Here is a 27914-nt window from a genome sequence, read left to right on the forward strand (position 1 = left end):
TTTATTTCAGATATGAATCAGCCAGTCAGCATAAATCGTGCGTGTTAAAGCTCACCCGGTGCAGGTGAGCTTCACTGCTGGAGAAATTCGGCTGGGTAGGATTTAAAAAAAAAAAAAAAAAAGTGTGTGTGGGAGGTTCTGCCCGGGGAGGCGGAGTCAGCAGAGTTTAAGCGTTTCTGACCAATCAAAAGGAGACCGTTGGCGCGAGGAGGGGGAGGATAAAGGGGGAGCGGGAGATCGAGAACCCTGCCCAGTCACCCGAGCCAGCCCTGCTTGCATTTTCCTGAACTAAGTGCTTCTGCTCACCCAGAGCAACTGATTCTAAGGCCTGGCAGTAGCAATGGCCTTCGCAAATCTGCGCAAAGTACTCATCAGTGACAGCCTGGACCCCTGCTGCCGGAAGATCCTGCAAGATGGAGGGCTGCAGGTGGTGGAGAAGCAGAACCTGAGCAAGGAGGAGCTGATAGCTGAACTCCAGGTAAGGCGAGCCGGACACAAGCGAAATCACCCGGCATCTTTAGGGCCAAACCGGCTGACCCCAGCGGTGCCAGGACTGCCCTCCCCTATCTTATCAGTTGGTGCCGGGGCCTCCCGAGATTGGGGACCAGCAGTGGGAGGGAAGAAAAGCGGAGAGGAACGAATGGCCTGGAGCTGCAGAATGCAAACTTTTTGTGCTGTTTGCAACCGCGCGTTTCTTGCCGGCGCTGCAAAGTGCAGCTGCTCCATCTGGTACTTCGGGATGCCAGAACCTCTCCGGAGCTTTCTCGCCTAGCGACCCAGGCTGCGAGCTCCTGGCTCCGGGAGCTACACGCAGAGACGTGTGCACCGGGAACCCATCCCTGCCTAGTGCGGACTCCTAGGGTGGGGGCAGGGGGCCCTGGCTCTGTCCCTGCTGGTCCCGTGGCATTTGTGGCAGCGGACTCGCACCGCCTTTTGTCTGATGCAAGACCTAGGCGCTCTTTCTCCGGCCGTGAGCCTCCGGGGAGCGCTCGCGGGATTCGGGGCCGGCCGGCCGGGGTGCAGCTGGAGACCCGCGCCGCCTATGCGGCCGCCGCCTGGAGTCAACCTCCAACCATTGGCTTCACCTTCGATCAGGCCCGTCTTCACTGCATCAGAATCCTGTCCCAAGCGCAATAGGCACAGGTCTTCGGAGCAAACCTCTAATCGTTATAAAACTTAAAAGTCTTTCACTTATTTGAAAAGTTTTTGTAAACGGGTGACTTTATTTAGACGTAAGGGGTTTCAGCCTTGTGAGCACTTCAGTTCCTTCCTGCCCTTCCTGCAGATCTAATCCAACCAGGTATGCTGTCTCCTTCCCAGCTGTCCTGCCCCACCCCCAAAGTTCCACGTGCTCGGTTTCGGGCCTGCAGCCAGGAGGAACGTGCAAGTCCTCCTGCTCAGGCTGAGGCCTCAAACCGCAGAGACCAAGCAGGGTTGCTCCGGCCGCCCTGGAAACACTCTGAGCTCGCTTGTCTATTTCTCCCAAGACCCCGCCCCGCCCCCAGTCCCTTTCCTCTTCAGAGTTGATATCCTCTGATATCCATGTGCCCAGCAGCCCTTATTCTCAGACTTTTTCTAGTCCCGGTCTTTAAGAAGTTTGCAAGAGCTAGGTGGAAATGGCATATGCAGTTAATTCCAGCACTCAGGAGGCAGAGGCAGGTGGATCTCCATGAGTTCAAGGACAGCCAGGACTACGAAAAGAAAAAGTGAAAAAGAGCTTGCTGGCTCGTGCCTAGCACTAAGAAGGCTGAGTCAGAAGCAGCTCTGTGAGTTCGAGGACAGCCTGAGGAGCAGAATGAGACCCTATTTCCTACGACAAGAAAAAGAAAAGGGGCAAGGTTGTGGGTTTCTTGGGGAACGGGGCACACTGAGACAGCTAGTCAGGTGACAGTTCTGAGGCAACAAACAGTGGGGCCTGTGGGAATGGAAAGTCCAGAGAAGGGATTGTTGTCTTGGTCTTTATGGGTGGGTGGCTCAGGCCGTGACTCACGGCGTCCTTCTCACGGCCTGTAACTGTGACCTTGGTTCTAAAATCTAAGCAGTGGGCCGAGCAGGAAGGCTGGAGGGTGGCTTTCAGTCCAGCAGTGGCTGCAGCAGGCTTTGCTGCTTTCTAGGGGCAGTGAGAAATGTTATGTCCAAGAAAGGGGAGGGAATAGGGGGTGTGAGGAGGGTGAGGAGCAGGCCGCGCCTGAAGGGTCCGGATGGGAGTCCAGTGCTAGCAATGCAGGGTGCTCTCGAGCAGAGGAGACACTTGGCAGGAAAGAAGAGGGTGCTGCTGACTTGGCTGGCTGACCCCTTGGGAAGCTCTCCGCCTTCAGTGTGCCTTGGCAAAATACCCAGTCCAGAATGCCAATTAACTAATTGGGTAACCTGTAGTAGGACTCACATTTCCACCTCCCTCCTCATTTTCTCTCCTGAGAGTAGTCTGGCAGAGTGTCTCCTGCCAGGCCCCATTTTAATCTTTGCAGTAAGAAGCAACACCACCCCCCGCCCCCTGCTCACACTGGCCTCTGCTGCTTCTTGTTCTGGGCAGGCTGTTGGTCCTAAGCCCAAGGAGATGTCACTCTCTCCCCTAGTGGTGGACTGCCAGTCATCAAGTCACAGCACACTGGGACACTGAGAGTCATGACCGCTGTTATGGAAAACAGAGACACAATAATATTGGTAGAGTCTTATTGCATGTGTGCGGTTTCAGTTCCCTGCGTTGGAGTGGGGGTGGGGTTGGAGTGGGGGTGGGGGTTGGAGTGAGGTGGGGGTTGGAGTGGGGGTGGGGTTGGAGTGGGGGTGGGGGTTGGAGTGGGTATGAGGGCACTCGAAAGTGTGAGTGTATGAGTACAAAGATGCAAATTAGAGCAAGTCAGAGGGCTTCCTTTTCTTTTATCATAACTGTTATTATTTGAGACAAGGTCTGTGCGTGTGTGTGTGTGTGTGTGTGTGTGTGTGTGTGTGTGTGTGTGTGAATGTGTATGCCCATGCATACAGCTGGATCCTTTGTAAATGCTGTTGTTGAGATTTCAGAGAAACACAGCGTGCTCTGAATGTGACAAAGCATGCCCGTGCAATCCTCCTGCCTGGGAAGCTGGAACATCAGGATTGCCACATTGCAAGATCATTTCGAAAAAACCAAAGAAAGAGGGAGAGGGAGCCAGGCAGGCAGAGGGTGTTGCCTCGTGCCTTTAATCCCAGCCCAGAAGGCAGAGGCAGGCAGACAGATCTCTGTGAGTCCCCAGCCAGCCAGGACATACCCACATTCCCTACAACAGAGGATTCACTAGGAGAGCTTCCCCAACGTGCCCTGTGCACTAAGTGTTAGCAATAATAGAATTACCTACAAGGCCAAGGCCATCCTCCTAGGAGAGGAAGCATGTGTGAACTTGAACAAGAGTGGGGATAGGTTTCTACTGAGTTAGCACAGGTTTTCTGGAACAGCCATAAATCAAGCAGGTCAGTGGCCTGCTGGTTCCCAGCTCGGAAGCCCAGGGGTGGGAATAGCAACAGGTCTGTAGGCAAATGTGGAGAGTGTGTGCTCCTGGTGAGGTTCTAGGGCTTGTATCAAGGCGCTTGCATTCCTACTTGGTGAGCAGGAGAGGAGGAAGAGCAGGCGCCGGGGTGGGGGTGGGGATTTGATTTTGAAAGCCTTGAATGTAATTCTGCCTCTTTCCAGTGTTGGAGCCCAGGGATAGAGTCCTGGGATTACAGGTATGCATCATGAGTGACAGAGAGCATCCTAATCCCAGCACTACACTAGGAGTTTTGTTAGGTGTGAGCATTTGGGTTGTTCAGTGGTTTGTGTAAGTAGAACAGGGGAGGAGCACCCTGGAGGAGTCTTTGAAGGATGAGCTATGGTCCTAGGGAAGGGACAAATGGTGTTTAGGAGTGCAGGGGCCTGAGGGCTCAGCACGGGGTGGGGTGGCTGGTGGCCTCAGTAAGTTTGTAGTGAATAAGCTGAGGAAATGGCATATAGTTGATGTTGTGGTAAGAGGCCTTGGCAGCCAGCAAACGCTGACCGCTGTTGGCTCTAATGTAGTCCTGGGCCCTTAGGACATACCAGCTTTGAAAGCATGTCTGCTCTGGTCTTACTGCAGACGCTAAAAGTTCATCAGCGGCAAGAGCTGGCTAGGGCTGGGAGGTGGAAAGTATCGTTCCAGGGCGAGGGCCCCACAAAGCAGACTCAGCCAGGGAGAAAAACAGCACTGTTGTTCTGGTTGTGCTGAGGGGCTCTCAGAGAGGCAGGCAGTTGAAGGCCTGGCATCCTCTGCAGCTGCTGTTTCCTGTGGGGAATCCCACAGAGCAATAGTTACCTGGAACAGAGCAGGACCTGGGCATAGGACCGGAGAAGAGAGAAATGGGTCCCCTCTCCCTATCTCCCTGTGTGTGAGAGATTAGGGGTGCAGGGGAGAGGAGGCAGGGCACAAAACAACCTTCAGATGTCAGTTTTTCTTTCCTCCTGGGTGCAAGATCTCAGGATTGTGCAACAAGCATTTTTGTTGTTGTTTTTGGTTTGGTTTTGTTTCCAGCTGAGCCCTCTCACCCACTCAGATTTGTGGTGGTCCTCATGTTCCAGGTCTTGGCACAGGTCTGTGCATTGCTGCCGATAATGCTCATGCGTGCTTTATTGACTTATTTTTCTTTAAAGGATTTTGGAAACAAGTGCTCAGCATGGGATTTTCTCCCCAGATCAAGACCATCTGCCTTTAATTCCTTTTACAAGACCTTTTTCTATATAGAGGTTTAAATTTTAAATATAGCCATTTTCTTAGGGTTTTGGGGGATTGTGTCTTTCTTATAAAAGCCTTGGTCATTCTAAGATCTTAAGAAAACCCAATATACATTTTTTTTCCTTGGGTGCTTTAAATTTCTTTAGTTCACCTCTTGGTCCAAGCTGGTACTCGCTGTCCCACTATGGAAAGTGTTGGCAGATGTTGGTATATCTGTCACTGAACTTTAAGATCTGGATGGTTTCTTGGTCCTTGAACCTGCCAGTGACCTAGCCAGAAGGAAGAGAGTAACTGGGACCTGGGGTGGGCGGTGAAGATTGACAGAGCTGACTCGTGGGGGGTGGGGGTGGGGTGGGGTGGCACAAGCATGACTGGGCATGTGATTCTCATTTGCAGGCCTGAGACACCCATGAACCTTTTTTTGGAGTTTTCTACTCTGTTCTATGTACAACAGCCACCTTCTGGGGCCTGCTTGGAGCACCCCCCAGGCACAGCCCCACCCAGAGAGGATGCCTCAAGCCTGAACAGCTCCAGAGAACTGATTCTAGAACCATTCGTGTTGGTTTTTCTCTTTCCTTTCTTCCTTTTTTTTTTTTTTTAAGGCAAGGTCTCTTGTGGCCTGGCCTTGAATCCTATCATTGCTGCAGCGTCTACACCTGCCCTTGATCACGTCAGCCCACTCAGTATTTAAGCCACCCCTCCCCCAGCCTCAGTGCCCTTTGAGCAGCCCCAACTTCCTTCACATCACTTTTCCCAGCAGAAATAAAATAGCTCTGTCCTCTCCGCGTGTAACTACCCCACACTCGTTCCTCCATCCCCGGCTCGAGCCCAGTGAAGGCAGCATGGGCCTCACCCAGACTCGGGCTCACACCTCTTCCCTCTCCCTTCCTGTGGGGGCTCAAGAACCATTTTCCTTTCAGCAGGCATTGCCTTCCATTTGCTTATTTATTCAGCCAGCTAGCATTCACAGCTGTCTTCCTTCAGTGTGCCTGGCTGAGGGGTTCTCGGCGGGAAATTGGATCTCGCCTCTGTTCTTTAGCGGCTCGGTGTCCGATGGAGGATGTGATGTGGAACAGGGCCCAGGGCAGACCTGCCTATCCTGTTTCCTTCTCAGTGATAAGGGATGCAGTGAGGAGGATGCAGGCCAGACTGACGATGAGTATGCAGGAGCTGCTGTTCTTTCTTTGGAATTTCCCCCCAAGGCAGGGAATGTTAGTGTGTCAGAGTTGACTAGGGCCCATGTCTGGTCGCACTGAGGTACTGTCAGGATGGGTTATCCTCTGGCTCTAGGTCCTTACTGGAGCACCATCTATGGAAAGATTCGTCAGATGCCTAGACCCAGCAAGCTGATGCTATAACTAGAGTACACTAGGTACTTATGTCTCACAACTGCCCTCAAATGTCTACATTACCCTACAGTGTGCAAAGAAGCCAGACCTGCTTGTGAGAGGGCATTCGTGCCCACCAGGAATGCGCCAGAGGCCTCAGGTAGATTACAGAACAACTATATAAACCCTGGTATTGTCTTCCTCTGCCCAGGACTGTGAAGGCCTCATCGTCCGGTCAGCTACTAAGGTCACTGCTGATGTCATCAACGCAGCGGAGAAGCTCCAGGTGGTGGGCAGGGCTGGTACAGGTGTGGACAATGTGGATCTGGAGGCTGCCACGAGGAAGGGCATCCTAGTCATGAAGTAAGTTGTGGAAGCTGAGGGTGGGTGTGGAGACCAATACAAAGAGGGGAAGAGGAGCTCAAATGGGAGCCGGGTAGATGTCCCGTCAGAGGGCTGTCTGAGCTAGACACAGGGCGCCTGTGATGGTGACGACTTCAGTGTGGCTGTCCAAGGCTGTGAAGGTGAAGCCGAGGGTGTCGGCAATCTCAGGGTGCGGAGCTCACCCTCCTGTGGTGCTTGCACTTCTGCGGCCTAGTGTAGGAACCGGAAGAGTGTAGGTGAGGTTTCCCTTGTTTCCTGCTCCAGCCTGGCTCTTGCGGTTTTTTTTACTAGCTCAGTGGTCTTGCACCCTGAACAGATGCACGAGCTTTCTTGGTGGAGTGACCTCCCGTCTTGTCTCTTCCTTCATTTCCCTGTGCCATTCTGAAGCAAAGATCCCAGTTTCTCTTCTAGCACTCTAGGCCCCAGAGAGGAGGGGTCCCTGTCAGCACTGTGTTTATAGAAGCCCAGGGGCAAAGGTCATGGCCAGCAGGCTACTGCTGCCCTGCCCTGAGTTAGGAACCTGGTGGTTTAGTCGGTCCCAGTCCACTTTGCTGACTCCAGTCCTGCCTGCCTCCCCTCCCCCCAGGAGGGTAGGGGTTAATTGACAGAATGGTTAACAGAGGTCAGTAGGTGATGGTGGAAAGGTTAAAGGCTAACCCATCCTACGACCTCCGTGGTCCTGACACAGGGGCCGCCAGCCCCACTTCTGCCTACACCCTAGCTGCTTGCTGAGGAAAGAGCTGGAAGTTCTCTTATCTTGCACGGAGACGAACTCTTACAGTCCTTTTGTTTTTCAGAGAGTCTCATAACTCTTTGGAACCTTCATTTCTACAAATGAGCATACCCTGTAGAGGAAGCAGAAGGGTTAAATAAATGTGTGAAATTGTCAACATTATTCTCCGTTCCATCAGATGAGCCAGGCCAGAAATCTCCTGGTCTGCTTGTTTGTTGTTATGTTTTGAGGAGTTGGGCTTTTTCTCAGTTTGAAATTTGTTGAGTGAAAAAGAAGAAACCAAACAGGTAGAGATAAAAACAGGAGCTTCATTCCTAATTCGAGCTAGGTGACGGGACACCAGGAAGGTTACCCGGTAGCAGGCTCACCAGAGTGTTGTAGATTTGCTCAGAGACTCAGGCGAGGAAGGGCCAGAGGAAAGTGTAGATGGAGTGTCCCTGCAATGAAAGAGAACTGGGCCAATCCACCCTTCCATCTTGCATCAGGTACTTCCCTGACTTGTGTTTGCCTGAGGGAGGGCCTCTGCCTTGGAACAGGAGGCCAAGGTAACCTGGTTCTTAGGGCAGCAGAGCGTCAGAGAAGCCAGAATGGGAGCTTGGGGCTGGAAGTGTAGAGTACTGGGTCTGCCTGGCCTACTGATATCTCTTCTTTTTGGTCTTTAGCACCCCCAACGGAAACAGCCTCAGTGCAGCGGAACTCACCTGCGGCATGATCATGTGCCTGGCCAGGTAAGTCCCTGTCTTTTCAGAAGACCCAGCTGCATTCTGGCAAGGTCAATGATTACCACTTGGTGCTCAAACAGACCTAGAAACGAGGTGCAGGTGTCTCAGTCTGGGGTTCTGCAGGGTGCTGAGCGCACAGACACAATGTAGTTTCCCTGGTGGCTTGAAAGTTTGCATGGGAGGATGGATGTTGTCTTAGGGTTTGACTGCTGTGAACAGACACCATGACCAAGGCAAGTCTTATAAAGGATAGCATGTAATAGGGGCTGGTTTACAGGTTCAGAGATTCAGTCTATTATCAAAGTGGGAGCATAGCAGCATCCAGGCAGGTATGGTGCAGGCAGAGCTGAGAGTTCTACATCTTCATCTGAAGGCTGCTAGCAGAATACTGACTTCCAGGTAGCTAGGATGAGGGTCTTAACCCCACACCCACAGTGACACACCTACTCCAAGAAGACCACACCTAATAGTGCCACTCCCTGGACCAAGCATATATGAACCAACAGCAAACTCACAGAGAATGTACACACCCTCCTCCTACACACTATCTATCCTCACACCCATGGGTGCTGTGCCTTCTCTAGCCCCCAAACCTTTGAGGATGCTCTCTGAACCCTGCAACCTCAAGCACCATGTGTATCCAGGTATCTCTGCTAACTTGTTAAACATTGAGATTTTCCGTTTTAAGCCTTGACACTGGTTGGGGCCACAGTCCCCAGTGTCTACCTGATGGCTGCCCTTCTAGGCCAGTGGTTCTCAACCTGTGGGTGGTGACCCCTTTGACAAATCTCTAGCTCCAAAAAATATTTGCAGTACAATTCATAACAGTAACACAATTACAGTTATGTAGTAGCAACAAAAATTTTATGGTAAGAGGTCACCACAATGTAAGGAACTAAAGGGTCGCAGCCTTAGGAAGGTTGAGAACCGCTCTCTAGGCCTGTATTGTAATGCATGGAATAAACACCCTTATCGTCCATGTGCCTGCCTGTGGATTCCTATCTAAGGGAGCTCTCAGGCAGGGTTCTGGGATGTGTGAGCCTCCTTGGGGACAGTCTAATGACCCAGTGGATGGAGCGCATAATACATAATAGGAATGCATCCTAAAAACTGGACATGACACTTCCGGAGGACCCTGCTACCCCTCTCCTGGGCATATACCCAAAGGATTCCCCAGCATGCAATAAGGACACATGCTCTATTATGTTCATAGCAGCCTTATTTATAATAGCCAGAAGCTGGAAAGAACCCAGATGTCCCTCAGTGGAGGAACAGATACAGAAAATGTGGTATACTTACACAATGGAATACTACTCAGCAATTAAAAACAATGAATTCATGAAATTTTTAGGTAAATGGTTGGAACTGGAAAATATCCTAAGTGAGATAACCCAATCACAAAAGAATACACATGGAATGCAATCTCTGATAAGTGGATATTAATTAGCCCAAAAGCTCTGAATACCCAAGGCACAATTAGCATAACAAATGACTCCCATGAAGAAGTAAGGAGAGGGTCCTGATCCTGGAAAGGCTTGATCTAGCATTGTAGGGGAGTACCAGGACAGAGAAAAAGGAGGGCGGTGATTGGAGAATGGGTGGAGAGAAGAAGGCTTTTGGGACATATGGGGAGGGCGGAACTGGGAAAGGGGAAATCATTTGGAATGTAAACAAAGACTATAGAAAATAAGAAAAAAAAAAGTAAGAAAAAAAAAAAGGAATGCATCCTAACAAGCTAGACAGTTTGTTTGCCAGATATGACACACTTATTAGGTGTGTGTGTGTGTGTGTGTGAGAGAGAGAGAGAGAGAGAGAGAGAGAGAGAGAGAGAGAGAGAGAGGGGCTTTCTAGTAAAAGGGGGCTGAAGCTGTTCCGAATCCCTTTTGAAGACCCAGACAGCCTAGCACTCTTGCCTGGAGCCTTAAAGGTTATCTCTTTTCTATCTTCTCCCTCCTGCTGGGGGAGTTGACCTTTGCCCTACCTTCTCCGGATTCCTGCCTAGCAGTGCAAACATTGCACTGGTTAGGGAAGGGAAGGTGAGGAGAAAGCACTCACGTGCACCAGAAGGGCCTCAGAAGCTTCCCAGAGGTCTCCCAGGATGTCTGGGATGTGCCTCTCCCAAGAGGACTATACAAGCCCCGGGCCATAGTTTAGTTTGTGCTGTTAAATTCGGTGATACATTTGCCTGTCAGAGTAAACGGAGTCTCCCTCAACACAGTTTTCTGATTCCCCCACCCCTGAGGGTGAAGAAAAGGTTTGAGAATGAGGAAGTTTCCCTCCAGTGTCAGCGTCAACTTATCCAAATGAGCAGGCAGAGAACTGTAATTTGAAGACGGTCCCCCTCTCCCAGAATCCCTTGCTGATACCCCTCATCCAAGATGGGTGTAAACCTCGATGCGTGTAGCTATTAGGAAGGAAGTAGCTGACTCAGAACACTACTGGGTGTTCTACTACCCAGACAGCTCCCAGGGTCTGGGTGAGTCGTTTAGCCTGTGTGCCTACAGCAAGTACCAGTGGGCTCCTTCCTTCAGGAGATGGGTGGTGTGGGCCTGAGCACTTCTCAGAGTCCAGCACAGAGAAGGTGTCCAGCAGGAAACGGTTCCCCAGCTCTTCATTGTTCCCAGAGGGGGTCTTAGGGCCGGCCGTGTCTTACCCTTAAGTCCTGACTTTGCCCTAACTGCCTCTCTATTTGATCCAGAAAACAACATGGCAACTCAGACTTGCACAGGTGTTGATAGAAAGAGACGGTCTGGGGTGTGTGGGCGAGTGTGGTCAGAAACAGGTAGGACAGGTGGTGGACGTGTCGGAAGTACTAAGACCATTGAGGGCTGAGTAGGATGGTCTGGGCTGTGTTGGTATGGTACCCACCTGCCGCAGATTAGCTCTCTTGGGGTTTAAGAAGAAGGTTAAGCACCTGCCCCTTGCTAACTAGAGAAGTCATCAAGAGTGGTCCAGAAGAGGAACCAAACAGGAGTCTTTGGAGCATCTGTCCCTGTAAGCTTTGGAAGGCTAGCCACTGCTTGCAGGAGCAAACGTGCCAAACCCACTCACTCTTCTTGGTACCTTGGTGGTGGAGCACATCAGATGCTTCCCCCAGCTGCCTGGCTAGAGACAGATGTCTTATGGTTCCCACGTCATGTCCTACCCATGCTCTCGCTGTCCCAGCCTTCCCTTACACACAGTGGCCCTGCGCTGAGCCCCCACGCCCACACTGAGTGTGGTTCCCAGGAAAATGACAGGGATAGATGGTGGCTGTGCTGAGCTACCCTTGTACCTTCTTCCTGGGCTGTAGGGCAAGCCACTGAACCTGCCGTGTTCTTGCAGGCAGATTCCTCAGGCGACAGCTTCAATGAAAGACGGCAAGTGGGACCGGAAGAAGGTAAAGCTGCTGCCTTGCCTCGACCACGTGGGGCTCAACACCCAACCTCCACTCTTGGTCCTGACTTGGTCATCTTTGCCTTTTTGCCTTTCTGGTTGCAGTTCATGGGGACAGAACTGAATGGGAAAACCCTGGGAATTCTTGGCCTAGGCAGAATCGGAAGAGAGGTGGCCACCCGAATGCAGTCCTTTGGAATGAAGGTGAGAGGTTTCAGGACTCTTGTGGCATGTTCTCTCTGAAGCAGTATTGGGAGAGATGGCTAGGTATGGACGAAGCTGAAGGTTTTGTTGTGTGTGGCTCTCTAGAGCCTCTTATTTTATAGGCAGTAAAGTCAGAGAGAAAAGGAACTTGGATCACTCCATTGGGACATTTGAACTCAAAGGCTGAGAATACTTGATGCAGGTCCCTCAGCTCCTGGGTATCAATAGCCGTGGGTCTCAGTGGGCCAGCAAATGTTCTTCTATGACACACATCCTTTCTTGTGGTGTTATAAGGACCTCTTAGTTATTCTGTGTCTCCTCTGATCATTTAAAAGCAAACAGATTTACAGCAAAGAAATGCTTTCTGTCTTTCATATTTCCCTCACTACCCAGCAGAGTTTAAAGGTGTTGATAGATGGGCATAATCTCAATAATTGGGAGACTTTGGCAGGTGATTCATGAGTTCAAACCCAGCCTGGGGTACATAACAAGACCCTTTCTTTAAAGTACATGCTTGTTTGCATGCCATGATATAAGAAATTTCTAGACAGCTTCCTGTCTGTCTCAGAAGTAACTTCAACCTTCTCTTTTTCCAACTCTGGGATCCAGGAAGCTCCTGGCTGGATGCTGGGCGAATGTGACCAGTGCTTGTCTGCCATGGGAGCTGAAGGCAGCTGAATGGATGCCAGTGGACACTCCATATTTAATGTGATTGCTGAGGGAATTACAGGGATTGTGGTCACACAACAGCCAGAAGGCTTTAGTTAAACATACTAAGCAAATTGTTTTGACAATAATCAGATCATCATCCCATGATGAATTCTGATCTAAAAGCTAAGGTCCATGCTTATCCTAAGCTAAGGTCCAAGCAATCCTAAGTATGTGGAATCAATTTAGCTGAGCATTTCATTGGTGTGCAGTGCCTTGGGGCACACAGTGAGGCTCTCAGTCTCCCCGTGGTTCCCGTTGTCCTTGTGGCGTCAATACCTAGATTCTTCTAGCTTTTGAACACCAACACTGGGAGACCTTGGCAGTTACTGAATGCAGCCAAAGAGCCCAGTTTTGTTTCCAGAGTAATGGTGGTGAGAGGGAGGCCTGCCCAGCCACCTGGTGCTGCCCAGCTGCTCCCATACCTAGGTGCGTGGTCTTGAACATCAGTGTGAAGAAGTGATAGATACTTCTCAGACTTGCATTTGTGTCAGATGTCTAGAGCCTGCTTATCTCAGTGTTGGTCTGTAGCTTTGAGTGTGTCATATGCAACATGCTTGAATGTGTATAGGATAAAATTTAACAATGTAGTTTGGGTTAGCCTCAAACTTATAATCGCCATGCCTCGACCTCCTGAGTCCTGCTATGCTGGCAATGCACAGCAAATGTAGCCATGTTTAACTTCTCCTGGGGTTTGGGGGATACTGTTAGCTTTACTTGGGGCTGCTTTGGTCACTCCTACCTGCCTTGGTTTTGAAACATTCTTTGTGAACTCCTAAAACGTGGCTTGTAATGCCCTCCCCTGCCAAGTGTCTTTAGGGATCTCCCGCTCAGCTGACTCCACTGCAGTGTTCTTGGGTTTTAGTCAATGTCATCTCGGGATACAGAGATTCTCTACCATCCAAGCCTCTGCCTGTGTCCCTGAAGCCACGGACAACAAGATAACATAGTTCTGAGCATTTAGATCAGGAAACAATGGTCACAGTAAGAAACTATATTACATTTTTGTGTGTGTACGCACACGTGTGCACAAGAATGCACTTTATGGAGGTCAGAAAGATAGTAAGACTTGGTTCTCTCCTTCCACTGTGTGGGTCCCGGGGATCCAACTCAGGTCATCCACCTTGGTAGTGAGAAGCACCTGTGCCTGCTGAGCCCTCTCCCTAGCCCTGTGATTAACTCTTATTAAGCTCATTTTCAAACTAGTCTTGTTCCCTTTAAAAATAATAATTAATCTGGTAGAGCATGGAGATTTATAAACGTCTCTTTACCTTTAGACTTTTTAAATGTGGGAGTTTGGTTTGTTTTGGGGTGCTGGGTCCTAAACCCAAAGCTTCACACAAGCCCAGTTACTAGACCACTGAACTACATCATCAGTCCCTCTCAGTATTTTGTCTTGAGACAGGGTCTGGCAGAAATATGCAGAATAGCCTTGAGTTTATGACCCTTTTTTCTTGGCTTCTAAGTGCTGAGATTACAGACATGATCCAGAATGCCCCACTTACAGTAATGTTTTAACTATGTAATAAATGATTGTGTCCCCTGGATCAGCCTCCCTGCATGAGCCTCCTCTTAGTAGCACTGCTCTGGCATACATATCCCCCGCTCCCACCCCCACTGCATTCTCTGCATGTGGCTAGAATGTGCACTATGCCCAGAGAAGGTTGCAGGCCCCTGTAGGACACAGTGCTGCATATGGTGTTAAGGTAGAAGAATAATTGGACCTATGTTTTTAAACGTGTGTGTGGAGTGCTGTAGTGTGGATTACTGGTTTTTTTTGTTTTGTTTTGTTTTGTTTTGTTTTGTTTTTTTATTGGCCATTCCACCAGTGATAGACATTGAGGTTTCAGCAAAGGCCCTTTCATAATTCCCACAGGGATAAAACTCATCCCCTTGGCTTGCCAGCACTGTTAGAGGGATTAAGGTCCAGGTGGGGCCCTTTCAGGCTGGAGGAAATTGGTTCATGATGGTTCAGAGCTCTGCCCTGCCCACCATCTAACAGCCTGTCCCATACCTTATTAGTGGATGCCAGAAAGCAAGGGAGGGAGTTAAAATTAGGCCAGGTGGATCATTTCTGTCACTCAGGAAACTGAGGGAGGGTCAAGAATTCAAGGTTAACCTAGGCTGCACACTGAGATCCTGACTCAAGTATAAAGAATTAAGTCCTAGAAGGCATAGAATGGGCATCCTGACAGGAAGTTTAGTTAGAATATATCCTTCTGTCTGTATGGGGGTGGGGGTGGGACTCTAAAAGGCAACTAGACAGGGTTGGACTTTGGAAACACTGGGGGAAGAGGGAAGAATCTTTGCAGAACCAATGAATCATGGCTAATAGTGTTGTGTCTGACTTTAGCAGCGTTAAAGAGGAATGGATTCCACTCTGCTGTTACCTGGAACTTTTCCTCACTGTGTGGCTAAATAACAGACCATTGTTACTGGCACAACTTGTTCATGCTGGCATGTCCCTTAGGATATGTGACCAGGTCCAAGCCAGCTTGGAACTGAGCCCTGTGCTTCCTGACCAGTGACCCCACGGGAGCCCATCAGCAGCTCTTAGTTATGTCTTTGTGGCCAGTGCTGTGATGAATCTTGACCTCAGCACCTGAGGTCCCGGCTGTCACTGGTCTTTCCTGGCCAACCTGTTTCCTAAGGTCTGCTGTGTCAGTTGTCACAGTTGTGGGAAACTGAGACTCAGCAAGGTCATGTACAAGCTTAAGACAATAAGACCAGAATTAATAGTTCTTACTTCACTTGGGGTATCCTGGCTTCTGGGGTCACGCTCTTTCCACACATGACCCACATTAAATCCCTAGGTGGCCACTGCTCAGCTGTGCAAATGACAGACACCCTCTAGCTGAGGCAGCTCTTACCCCAGGAAAAAATACTGCCATTTGATTTCAAATATTTCACATTTTTTAAAAATTGTGTGTGTATATGAGTGTGTGTGTGTCATGGTGTGTGTACAAGTTAGAGGACAGCCTGAAGGTGTTGGTTCTATCTCTCCATGTGGGTGCTGGGGACCAAACTCTGGTGGTCTGCCTTGGCCGTGTGTAGCCTTCGCCACCACACTGCCCCTGACACCTAGAATTCTCAACCGCCCTGGAACAGTGACCTTCATACCCAGCCCCAGGTTCAGGAAAGGTGCAATGGGATAGACACAGGCAGGAGTGAGGAGATGGGGTCGGGAAGAGCTGGGAGTGGACTTTAGACCTTCACCTAAGCAGCTGTGAGATGACATTTTGTGAGGTTTGTGTGTAAAATCCATGGAGGTTGGCAGAAGGTATTCCAGTGCTCAAAACACAACTATGAGGAAAGGGGCAAGACATGTTCTGACCAGCTCTGCCTTGGAGCCCCTTAAACTTCAAGGCCTCATCTCGAACCCTGGAGCTAGAAGAGGAGCCTCCCAGCTCTGCCTTTTGTAATCCAGCAAGGTGGCCCTGGGACCCTAAAGGAAAGTGTTACCTTTCTACTGCTCTGATAAAACACCTTGGCCAGAAGCAACTTAATGGGGTGGGCATTTAACAGGGAAGCCAGGACAAGAACCTGGAAGCAGGATCCCAAGGCAGGAACTGACATGGCAGCAACCCAGGAGTGCAGCTTACTAGCTGGCTCAAGCTGTTACTTACACCACCCAGGAGGTGGCACACCCACAGCCAACTGCCCTTTCCCATAGTCTTGCCTAAGACTAATCTTATGGAGGGATTTTTCTCAGTTAAGATCCCCTCTTTCCAGATGTCTCTAGGTTTGTATCAAGTTGACAAAACAAACACACAAACCAATCGTCATACTCCCCAGCTGCTGTACACTAGGACATCTGAGCCCTTCCTGGACATGTAGGAGCCAGCCAGGCATATTGGCCTGGTGTTATTCAGTCTGACTTTGCCAGCACAGTCACTGGTCTGTGAGAACTCCGGCCTAGTTCATCTCCTTTATGCCCCAGTTATCACTAGCGAAAAGCAGGAGCCAGGCTTCTCCCAGCTAGACTCTTTGCTGGCAGTTGCCCGCAGGAAGGTGAGGAAGAAGCTCTTATCTCTCTGTGAGGAAGGAGCTGAGCCCGAGCTCTCTGTCCTCTCCTTTTCCAGCCTCCTTCCCTCCCCCACCCCAGGTGCCTGCCGACACAGCAGGGACAGTGACCTGGCCATCAGCCAGGAGCTCTGCCTTGGTCCCCGAGAGTGGCACAGACCACTGGGAGCTCCTCAGTCACACGTGGCTGTGTGATCTCTGGTGTTCTTTTCCATTCCTCGCTGCATCTGAGAAGACAACACATCTGGATTAGACATGAACGGGGCCATTGTTCTGGTCAGGGTTGGCACCCACAGACAAAGATGGATTGTGAGGATGAGGCCCCTGAGTCTATCTCTCCCCCTGAGCGTTTCCTTCTCCGTTCAGAAGTGAGCAATCTCCATCAGAGGATGGTAATAATGTCTGACTAGGGCCCTCCAAACCCACAAGCCCTTCATGCTCTGCGCTGTGGCCCTTACAGGGCCACAAGGGACAGTGTCTTTTTCTTTAGCCTTCGCTGGTGGCTGGGATGGGGGAAGGGAGCTCCTTGACTTGTGAACAAGGCTAATGATTCAAAAATGTGGCCCCAAAGTATTTACTTACTCATAACCATTAGCGTTTTTGTTTTCTTTCCCAGAAGCTCTATGTGTAAAAAGGTTTATAGTCCCTAATTTTAAGTGATTTAAGTGATGTTGTAGAGGACTGACTACAAGTGTTGAAGTCCCCTTTCTGCCTCCCAGCCCCAGGCACCCAGAAACAAGACTCAGACTCTTACTTATATTTACAAATTAAATTTGAAATTATATTTACAAATACCTTGGCCGTATAGCTAGACTCTACTCTGACTAGATCATAACTAAAGATAACCCATTGATTTTAACCTACGTTTTGCCATATGTCTGGTCACCTGTGCTCGGGTACCATTGTCCATGTGTACGGTGGACTATTTTAGCCCCCAACTCCCCTTGCCACCACCTCCTCTCCCAGAATTATTCTTCCTCCCTATGTCCTACCTCTAGTTCTTGCCTAAGTCATAGACCATAGGCTTTTTAATTGGCAGGCGAGACATCCATACTATATACAAAACGATCTCTCTACATAGAAGCGCAGGAAGGGCGTGGGTACCACTCCCCTCTGCAGAGGTAGCAGCTGCTCAAGGAAGAGGCCTCATTCCCTCCCTGTTCTTACACCCAAGTCCACTGTGAGCACCCTTAAAGGGTTAAGGGGAGTTTCTTTTCTCTCAGAATATATTCACACGAGTGAATGCTAGAGCAGTGGGTGGCCGAGGTCAGCTCTCCCACAGCTCTTGGTGTTAGTGTCCTCAGGCATCTAGAGGAGCCCGACAGACACTGTCAGCAGCTGAGGAAGGACTCCTGGCTCCAGCCGGTCCCAAGTTCCAGGCACACCTGCCCCAAGGGCCTGACCATACCCTTCCTTTATATAAGGACATCGGGCCTTTGTGACTTATGGCTCGGTGCTCCTTTCTCCACGTCAGAATCTCAGACAAAAGCTGAGCTGGGTAGCTTAGGCAAGGGTACTTAGGTCTTTTTGTTTTGTTTTGCTTTGTTTTTCGAGACAGGGTTTCTCTGTGTAGCCCTGGCTGTCCTGGAACTCACTCTGTAGACCAGGCTGGCCTCGAACTCAGAAATCTGCCTGCCTCTGCCTCCCAAGTGCGGGGATTAAAGGCGTGGGACACCACCGCCCTGCTGTACTTAAGTCTTTGTTATTGTAAACCCCGCACGCCTGCTTTCTGAATCTGCCTGGCTGCTCATGGGGAATAATGAAACTGAGGTCCTGGCCCTTCCTTGAGACTTGAGTGATTCTTCCTTGAGATTGTCTCCAATGCTGGGTTTCATCGCATTCAACTCCCATTCTCTCATGAGGTTGTGTGTGGTGTGTGTGTGTGTGTAGGGGTGTGGGGGTGTTTATGTGTAGGGGTTGTGGGAGTGTGTGTGTGCGCGCGTGCGCGCGTGTGTGTTTGTGTGTTTGTGTGTCAGGAGGAGCCAATTGTCTCTGTTGAACTGTGCTGCCCTCTCCCACGACTGCCCCAGTGCTGACCTGCTCCCTGCTCTTACCCACCTTTCTGCCTTCTTGGGAAGAATGTAGGTACTAGAAGAGCAGGCCCGAGACCCGAGTATGATGCCAATGAGTGACTTAGTTTCTCCCACTAACACAGGGAAATAATAATACTTAATCATCAGGTAGATGAAAGCCTCACGGCCAGGCCTGGTCGCCCAGGTCTGTAAGCCTAGCACTTCAAAGGCTGAGGCAGGAGGATTTCAACTGTAAGGCAAACCTAGGCTTTTAAAAAAAACAACAACAAAGCACCAAACACAGTAAACATTACACAATCTTGCTGCTATCAGCTAGCCTTAGTTAGCTGTGAGCATCTGAACTTTGCCCCGCCCACTTCCCATTTCTCATCTCTGACAGGTGATGACACTGAACCAGTTTCATGAGGCTGACATGCCCACTGGGGCTGGAGAGACGGCTCAGTCAGTCAGTGGTTAAGAGCACTGACTGCTTGCTCTTCCAGAGGTCCTGAGTTTGATCCCCAGCAACCACATGGTGGCTCACAACCATCTGTAACAGGATCAAATGCCCTCTTCTGGTGTGTCTGAGGACAGCTACAGTATACTCACATACATGAAGTAAATGAATAAATCTTTACAAAAAAAAATTGCCGTTGGTCACTGGAACTTCGGTTTGAATTGAGACTTTAAGCTCTGCATATTGTGTAATCTAGGTTATTTCAAAACCAGGGGCATTTTAAGTCTCAGTAAACCAAATTAAGAGAGAGAGAGCTCCTCCCCCTGATAAAGTCAGCCCTACCTAGTATCTCACCCTTCTTTCTTTCTCCCTCCCTCCCTCTCTTTCTTGTTTTGTTTTGTTTTTCGAGACTGGGTTTCATTATGTAGCCCTGGCTATCCTGGAACTTACTCTGTAGATCAGGTTGGCCTCGAACTCAGAAATCCACCTGCCTCTGCCTCCCAGAGTGCTGGGATTAAAGGCGTGCGCCACCACTGCCTGGCTCTCACCCTTCCTTCTAATGGCACCTCTTAGTTTCCCTTCCGATCCCGTCAATGCTGTCTTCTCTGGAGTCTATCCTAGGCCTTGTGGCTGCATCTATCAGCCTATCTTGTTTCCTGAGGCATCATGTTCCCCACAGGAGCGCCCTCCCTTACCAGCGCTCCTGTCTCTCGGGGCTTCCAAGATCCACTTGGTCCAGCCACACCTGAGGGCTCCTATATTTGCTTAGGGGTTTGGAGGTTGGTGACAGACAGCCTCCCCTTTGCTCTGGCTGTGCTCCCTCCTGGTTCTGCAAGCCTCCTTCCACGGGCCTACAGCTGTCAGGAGAGCAGCTCCAAGCATACCGTACAGTCATGAGAAGTACACTAGGGGATTGTGTTAGGCTTAGTGTGGTGCCAGTCACTAATGGTGCAGTTACTGATGATAACGATGACGACGATGGCGGTATTGGTATTGAGGCGCTTCTCCCTTCTCTCACTTCTGACCAGACTGTAGGCTATGATCCCATCATTTCTCCTGAAGTCGCGGCCTCCTTTGGTGTTCAGCAGCTGCCGCTGGAGGAGATCTGGCCTCTGTGTGATTTCATAACTGTCCATACCCCGCTCCTGCCCTCCACCACAGGTAGGCTCTCAGTGTGGGTTTTCTGCAGACACCATCAGGCAAGTGTAGAGAGGGGGCTGCCTGGGGCCTGCTGAGCACAATGACACTTTGTCACAAGCCCTTGCCTCAGATGGAGGAGGGGTGAGCTCGCTGGAAACGCCCAGGTGTCAAATCGACTGACATAGTACAACTGGCATAGTACTTCATGGGACCCTGCAGGACATTTGCTTCTTGGACCCACACAAAGCACCATCATCTCCTAAACTTCTTGAATCTAACCCACATCTAGTACAAGGTCTGTTATCCCAGAGCATCTAGGAAGACAGCAGTGAGAACAAGGTAGCTTTCCAGCAGAAAGAGGCCCCTGGGGAGACGTGACTTACGGGGCCTGTGCTGAGTGGAAGGGTCAGGAGCCGTCATAGCAGTCAGCATCTCCTCTTTGTTCCAGGCTTGCTGAATGACAGCACCTTTGCCCAGTGCAAGAAAGGTGTGCGAGTGGTGAACTGTGCTCGAGGAGGCATTGTGGATGAAGGTGCCCTGCTCCGGGCCCTGCAGTCTGGTCAGTGTGCTGGGGCTGCACTGGATGTGTTTACGGAAGTAAGTGCTTGCAGCCTCTATGTTGGGTCAGAGGGGAAAGGTGAGGAGCAGAGAGGCCTTGGGTAAGACAGTGCGCCATCTTGAAGGACAGGAGCCCACTCACTGTCTCTAGCATGGCAAGATCACACCTGTGGTTTTGAAGAGGCCTTTCCACTGTGCTGTCTTATGCAAAACTAGGGTGTTAAATAGTACCTGTTCTTGGTCAGGGCATCTCCATATTGATGACTTAGGGAAGACAGATGGAGTTAGTGTGTCACTCCTGATACTTAAGTCAGCCATATGACTAAGGAGATGGCCCGCCTGGTACCCATTAGCTTTCCCCTTTGCCTCTTCCCTTCCCAGGGAGGATCAGAAGCTGAGTAGTGATGACAGTATTCTCCCAAAGTCCCCAGAGTGTTCTCTTCTCCCAGCACGTTCAAGGGTTCAGCCTCAGCATAGAGTGCTGAGTATGCACTTCCAGCAGTCCTCAGAGATGTCATCTTGGCTTCCGGGTTCCTTGGTGTGGCCCCAGGGGAAAGAGCTGGACCTTAAATTAGAGTTCTAGCTATGGGGCCCCCTCTGAAGCCCCACAGCCCTGGGATATTCCCAGCCAAGTGTGCACAGTGTTTTGGTTTGTGTTTCTGGTTCTCAACTCTGTCACAAGCTCTACTGTGTAGGGCCGCCTTCCTAATAATGCAGTAGCATCTTCTGCCATGAGTATCTTTGCATTGTCTGCTGGGATCCCCATGATTGCAATTCTCAAAGCTCAGTGGGATCAACAGCAGAGGGTGCATAGCCAGTTCATAACCAACTTAGAGATATCTCTCTGGGCAGGAGCCACCACGGGACCGGGCCTTAGTGGACCACGAGAATGTCATCAGCTGTCCCCACCTGGGCGCCAGCACCAAGGAGGCCCAGAGCCGCTGTGGGGAGGAAATCGCAGTCCAGTTTGTGGACATGGTGAAGGGGAAATCTCTAACGGGAGTCGTAAGTATCTCAGCATGAGATTGGGGCCTGGAGTCTGGGAAGAGAGAAAAGACAGACAAAGCAGCTAGGGGCGGGCAGGCTCAGCCCTGGGAACTGAAGAGATGGAACCTGGACTTGTGTCGGCACTTAGATAGATGGACTGGCTGGAGCAGTTCTGTGATCTTGCTAGCTAAGACCTTGGAGGGAGCTGGGAGTCTGGTTCTGAGCTGTTATATTGTAGCCTTGCTGCAGAGATTGATTGTGACCCTTCCCAGGCTCAGCCCCAGAAAAAAGGCTCCTTTGTTGTCCACATGCCTTGGGAATGGGGAAGTGTTGCTAGGGTGATGGAGCAAGGCTGTGTGTGTGTGTGTGTGTGTGTGTGTGTGTGATGGGGGAGGTGTGAGGGAGGGAGAGTGTGTGTGTGTGTGTGAGAGAGAGTGATGGGGGAGGTGTGAGGGAGGGAGAGAGAGAGAGAGAGAGAGAGATGGGGGAGGTGTGAGTGTGTGTGTGAGATATGGGGAGGTGAGGTATGAGTGTGTGTGTGTGTGTATGTATGAGAGAGAGATGGAGATGTATGTGTGTGATGGGGGTGAGTATGTGTGTGTGAGATGGGGGGGAGGGGTGTGTGTGTGGTATGTGTGGTGTGTGTGTATGTGTGAGAGAGAGAGATGAGGGAGGGGTGAGTGTGTGTGAGATATGGGAAGGTGAGGCATGAGTGTGTGTGTGTGTGTGTATGAGAGAGATGGGGGAGATGTGTGTGTGTGTGTGTGTGTGTGTGTGTGATGGGGGTGAGTATGTGTGTGTGAGATAGGGGAGGGCATGTGTGTGTAGTGTGTGTGGTATGTGTGATGTGTGTGTGTGTGTGAGTGCACGCACACATGTGAGATGGGGGAGGTGGGTGTGCACTAGGCATTTTTTGCATCATGTCCTCAGTCAGAACTCACCCCGATTTCTCTGTGAACCTTCCCTGTTAGTTGCCCCTTGCCTAGTCTGGGGAATCCCAGACGCCCCCCACATTCTGCCCCAGTCCTTCCTAGGGACTGGCTACCTCCTTCAACATTTGCTGAACCTTTGCAGCTCTGCCTCAGTTTTTTGCTACCCATGATTGTGTTGTTTGTTGGTTGATTGATTTTGGTTTGGTTTGGGGTTTTTGGAGGCAGGGTGTCACTATGTAGCCCTGGCCTCAGACCCAGATCCCTCTACCTCCTGGGTGCTGGGATTAAAGGTGTGTCACACCCACTGTCCACAGCTTATACAGTATAATGGTATTGTCTTGTTAAAGCAGAATTCCAAGTTCTGCTGAAGACGGAAAGGCTGTCTTTAAGTTTCTTCTCAGCCTATGTGAATGAGCACCAAGCAAGTGCTTAATACGTTGCAAAAATCAGTGGATCCAACTGGGTATGTGAGGCCCCATGGCCTTCCTAGCTGGCTCAGCCTGGAAACACTCCCTGGTCACTTAGCCCTCCTTCCTCCATTTAGACATCTCAGTTCTCTGTCTCGAAACAGTCAGGATGCCATTTGGTCTGTGGAGATTAGGGGCCTCTTCGAGGGCCACTTGTGGTATGAGAGCCTGCAGAGCCTGTGGTGACTGTATGGCATTGACCTGTCTGTCCTCTCTCTCCTTTGCACACTGTGTTGGCTCCATGAGACCAGAGCACATTTTCCTGTTCATCTGTCCTCCCAGTGAGGTTTTGAGCAGGTGACCTTGATTGGGCTCCTGGCACAGTTGTCCAGTCAGAGAATGGAAGTCTAAGTGAAACAGCCTCAGCTGATGCCCTGCTAATGAATGTCCCCCATTTTGGGCACCGTGATAGAGCTTGACCTTCTCGGCCTTTTCAAAGGCAGGCTTCTGCACCCACCCTCCCTGGGAGCCCTTCGAGTTAGCCACCTGCCCTGAGGTGGTGGTGAGATCTCATGACTTTCTGACAGGAACTTATTCATGCAAACTCCATAGGAATACAAAGACAGAGTGCTACCATCCTATATAAAATATGGAATCTCTTAGTCACAATAAACATTAGCAAATCGGAACGAACCACCCCGAGCTACTGGTAGCCTTTGGAAAGAGAAGTTTTTGTTCCAAGAGGACATCTCTCCCTGGCCATTCCTGTATCTTTCCCAGCTCTCTGACCATAGCACAGAGAGCACTAGGACCAGGCTGGTTTCCAGAGGCACGTGACTCTGCCACAGCATCTTCCTGTTTATTTTTGAGACTGACCACTGACATCCTTTTATTTCACAGACCTCGGTCAGCGAGCACATCCCCAGGTTGGGCACTGTGGGCCCCGCGCACGGTTTCTCAGCTAAGCACATCGGCTCTGTCAGGCCCGCCTCCTAGTCCTCTGCTCTTCCCTCCTTCATTTTCTGCAGCTTGAAAGTAGCACTAGAGGCTCGTCTGGTGATAGCTGAAAGCAAGAATAGAAGCGCTGGGGCTTTTTTCTTATAGCCACTTATTTGATTTTCTTCATCAAACCCGAGTTCTTGTTTGTTTGCCAGTAGGGCAGGGATTTGGCTTGTGTGTAGAGACAGGGTTTTACTCTGAATCTACAACTGGCCTGGGACACAGAGAGAACCGCCTACCTTGGCCTCCTTATTGCTAGAGGTCACATGCAGGAGCCTCCGTACCCAGATTTAAAACCCAGCTTTCTAATTAAATCCTTCTTGGATGGATTCTTTCTAAGTAGCCTCAAAGAAATTGTTAACACCTGACTGGGAGCTACAGTATCTGCAACCACAAAAAGGAGTAGGAATTTTACCCCAGAATAAGGAAGCTCTGTTTTTAGAGGTCCCTGGGGTGGGAGGGGGAGAGTGCCTTGAGACTCTATACTTGGGATGTCCGGGGCCGTTCTGGATGCTCAGTTTCCCAGCATGCCTCAGCTTCTTGGCATTGGTGGCTGTTTGAGGCATAATATAATATAATCAGACCTGCCAGGATAAGTCATGGTAACTGAGCATAGTGTTCAGTGGTGAATGTGAACAGTCATTTAAAATAATCAAAATAGAAAATAAAATGAGCCAGATGTGGTAGCTCACTCTTATAATCCTAGCTAGCGTTCAGAAGTCAGGGAAGGTTGGAGTTTCGTGAGGCTAGACTACGGAGTGAGACCCTATCTCAAAACAGAAACAGAAAGAGGCAAATTAGATCACCATCCCCGAGAAACACCACTCTGCCTCCCGGCCCTCTGTGCCTCCCCTGCTTTCCTGTGCTGTCCAGAGCCCTCCATCCATAAGAACCAGCCACCCACAGGGGGGACCAGGACCAGTGCTGCTCAGTGAGGGAAGCCAGGCTTCTTACCCCTGTTCTGGCCATGCAGCGTGGTTGAAGCTTTCTGTGTCCCCTTGGGCTGGGCAGTTCTTCCCACCTACAGGGACAAGTCCCTGTCTCCTGCTCAGTGGCTGGTGGACATTGTCATGCACCTTAGTTGCCTCTCCATGGCCACACGTTGATTTCAGCTATTCATTCCAGCAGATGTGCCCTGATCTCCTCCTTCTCATCTTTCTGCAGGTAAATGCCCAGGCCCTTACCAGTGCCTTCTCTCCACACACCAAGCCTTGGATTGGTCTGGCGGAAGCACTGGGCACACTGATGCACGCCTGGGCTGGCTCTCCTAAAGGGACTATCCAGGTGGTTACACAAGGTGAGCCTACGTCTGGTTAGATCCACAGCATGAGCTAGGGGTACTGCTTAGAAACAGGGAAGTTGTGATGTGGACCTACCTCTGCTGGGTGTGTCCAGTGCTCATTGCAGATCTAGTAGCAGATTCAGGAGACTCGGGTCCTGCTCCGGGTGTAACTCACTATGGAGGTGGACAAAGGAAGTGTGTAAGTGGATACAAGTTCCCTGGGAAAACATCTCATTGTCACTGATAGCTTATGCAATGTTTTTAGGATACACATGTTCCCATGCAAGAGAGACCAGAAGGTTTCATGTTAAAGACATTGGAATCTATAGAAAGAATCTAAACTTGCCAGCAAAATGGTTTGGGTCTGATTCTGACTGTAGTTACATGCAACTCTGCTTTCTTGGTATCGGGTCCACCTTTCCGCAGATGGGGTCGGGTGGTCCCTTCATACACAGGGCTATCTTCCCTCATTGCCTGTTTGGCACCTCCCACATGGAGAGAAAATGTGTAGTGGGGCAGGACAGGTAAACCCTAAACACTAGTATTACCAGAAACACACAGAGCCAGGAGGTGCCATGCCCACTGGCCTGAGTACCCAGGCCCCGAGGAAGCATGCCAGGGGGCTGTAGTTACTTGAGTCGCACCTATCTGAGTGTGTGCAAGGGTCTTAAGTTCCGGCCTCTCATGCCATCACCCAGTTTTCCAAGTATCTCCTGGGAGGACAAGGCAGGCCATGGTGGCTAGTGGAGTTGGTCTGCGTTTTAGAGGGGAGTTGCTCCCATTGGTTAAAGCTTCCTAGGTCTCTGGGCTTGGACCCAGATAGGTCCCAGCTGGCTTTCAGCACTTGGAAGCAGCCACAGTGCCCAGTGCAGCGTGCAGTTGGGGCTCCCAGGGCAGCAAAGGCCTTGTAGCTGGGAGTTAAGTGCCTGTGACTCCCTGGACCTCCTGTGGTCCCTAGTGAACAGTGATCCTCAGGGCAGCTCTCTGTGTCCCCAGGGACATCTCTGAAGAATGCTGGGACCTGCCTGAGCCCCGCCGTCATCGTCGGCCTTCTGAGAGAAGCATCCAAGCAGGCAGACGTGAACCTTGTGAACGCTAAGCTGCTGGTGAAAGATGCTGGCCTCAATGTGCGCCCCCTCTGTGCTCTGAGCACTGCTCTGCCACCCCCTTCTTTTAATTTGTTTTTCTGAGACATTCTCACAAAACCCAGGTTGTCCCTGAACTCCCAATCTCCTGCTACCTGCCCCCCAATGCCAGGATTATAAGCATGTGCCCCCGAGCCTCACTCCACCCCATATCTTAGAAGCCTCTTCACAGTTTCACTCACTCAGGTTTGCTTCTTGCCATCCACCCTGCCTGCTGACTAGAGCTAGCCTTAATTCCTTCATCTGCAAAGGGAAAGAGCATATGTCTGAGCATTTCGGAGTGAGCTCATACTCACAAAAATATTGTCTGTATAGTGCAAAAATGCTCTGAATGAGGGGGTCCTCCCTTTGTGGGGCATATTGACTGTCCCAAGAAGCTAATGTCCCAGGGCGTAAGGCTCATGACACTTGTCCCTAGCCCCAAATCACTGGACTGGTGGGCCAGGCTAGATCTTACATACACACACACACACACACACACACACACACACACACACACACGTTATTGGGTGGGTGGGGGCGGGGGAAGAGGCCAACTGTGTCTCTGTCTTCTCTCTGCAGGTCACCACCTCCCACAGCCCTGGGGGCCCAGGGGAGCAGGGCAGTGAATGCCTCCTGACTGTGGCCCTGGCTGGTGCTCCCTACCAAGCTGTGGGCTTGGTCCAGGGCACCACGCCAATGCTGCAGATGCTCAACGGAGCTGTCTTTATGCCAGAGGTGCCACTGCGCAGGGGCCAGCCCCTGCTCATGTTCCGGGCTCCGCCCTCCAACCCTGTGACGCTGCCCACCATGATCGGTGAGGAGGCTTTGGTGGGGGAGGCTGGCCAGGCTTCTGAAGTAGAGATGGGGGGGGGGGGAATTGGGCCCTGGAGAGGTCCTTCCTTTGAGCCTCTTTCTGCCTCAGGCATGTCTGTCTGTCTCTCACAGAGGGTTTCTGAATTGTTTCTACATTAGGAAGAAATGGCTGAGGCAGGGGGAGGGGCTGAGGGGGTGTGGCTTATCTGACATCACAGCAGTGTGGGCAGAGTGCCTGTTATCCTATGGCACAAGTTTGCCGTGTTCCCCTCTCAGTTTGTATCCTGGCAGCTTCCTTCACGGGCTGTCTTTCTGTAGGTCTTAGTGGGCTGCTTAGCCACACAGCAAAGTGTGTCAGAGCACCTCTTCTGTGGTGTGACCCCTGTCTCCCTGGGACCTGAGCTGCTGAGGGTTCTGGGTCTTGGCAGAGGGTGTGTCCCCAGACTTTGGGAGGTTGGGGGGAGTCGTCTTATCTCGCCATCTTTGTCAGCTGCCCAGAGGGAGGTTCTCTGTTTTTCTTTCCTCCCTCCACCTCACCTGATGCTCAGGCGGTGCTGAGAAGAGTCTGTAGCAGAGGAAAGTCACGTGTCCTGCCATTGAAGCTCCACCACCCCCCCTTTCCCCCTCCCTCCCCCATGCAGCTGTGAAGCCTGACTTCTCCATGCTCCGGAGCCTGCCCTCTCACCCCTTGGCTCAAGCGCCATGCTAACCAGGGCTTTCCTTTCCTCCCAGGCCTCCTGGCAGAGGCAGGTGTGCAGCTGCTGTCCTACCAAACCTCCAAGGTATCTGATGGAGAGACCTGGCACGTCATGGGCCTCTCCTCCCTGCTGCCCAGCCTGGAAACATGGAAGCAGCATGTATCTGAGGCTTTCCAGTTCTGCTTCTGACCCTGGGGCTCCGTGGTCCCAGTGCCTCAGGCTCTTCTGAAGAAACCTGCTCGCTGTGACCTGTAGGGAGAGGGGATGCATCGGCCTGGACTAATATCTAGTAAAGAATCTAACTTCA

General features: G+C 50.9%; 1 protein-coding gene across 1 annotated transcript; it reads left to right on the top strand.

Moving 5' to 3' along the window:
• The first annotated feature begins 207 nt into the window (after positions 1 to 207).
• Phgdh (phosphoglycerate dehydrogenase) lies at positions 208 to 27914 on the top strand. The gene is made up of 12 exons (XM_052179654.1): positions 208 to 478; positions 6258 to 6409; positions 7826 to 7891; positions 11210 to 11264; positions 11366 to 11464; positions 19693 to 19825; positions 20253 to 20401; positions 21215 to 21367; positions 24852 to 24984; positions 25966 to 26096; positions 26676 to 26910; positions 27642 to 27914. The coding sequence occupies exons 1-12, from the start codon at positions 341 to 343 to the stop codon at positions 27794 to 27796; spliced, it is 1599 nt and encodes a 532-aa protein (XP_052035614.1). The 5' UTR covers positions 208 to 340; the 3' UTR covers positions 27797 to 27914.

Source organism: Apodemus sylvaticus, chromosome 4, assembly GCF_947179515.1.
Source record: "Apodemus sylvaticus chromosome 4, mApoSyl1.1, whole genome shotgun sequence".
Classification (NCBI taxonomy): domain Eukaryota; kingdom Metazoa; phylum Chordata; class Mammalia; order Rodentia; family Muridae; genus Apodemus; species Apodemus sylvaticus.

Coding starts and splice junctions, on each gene's coding strand:
- Phgdh (XM_052179654.1), top strand. CDS start 341: ATGGCCTTCGCAAATCTGCGCAAAGTACTCATCAGTGACAGCCTGGAC. Junction 6,410..7,825: donor AAGGGCATCCTAGTCATGAA/GTAAGTTGTGGA, acceptor TTTGGTCTTTAG/CACCCCCAACGGAAACAGCC. Junction 19,826..20,252: donor GCTCCTGCCCTCCACCACAG/GTAGGCTCTCAG, acceptor TCTTTGTTCCAG/GCTTGCTGAATGACAGCACC.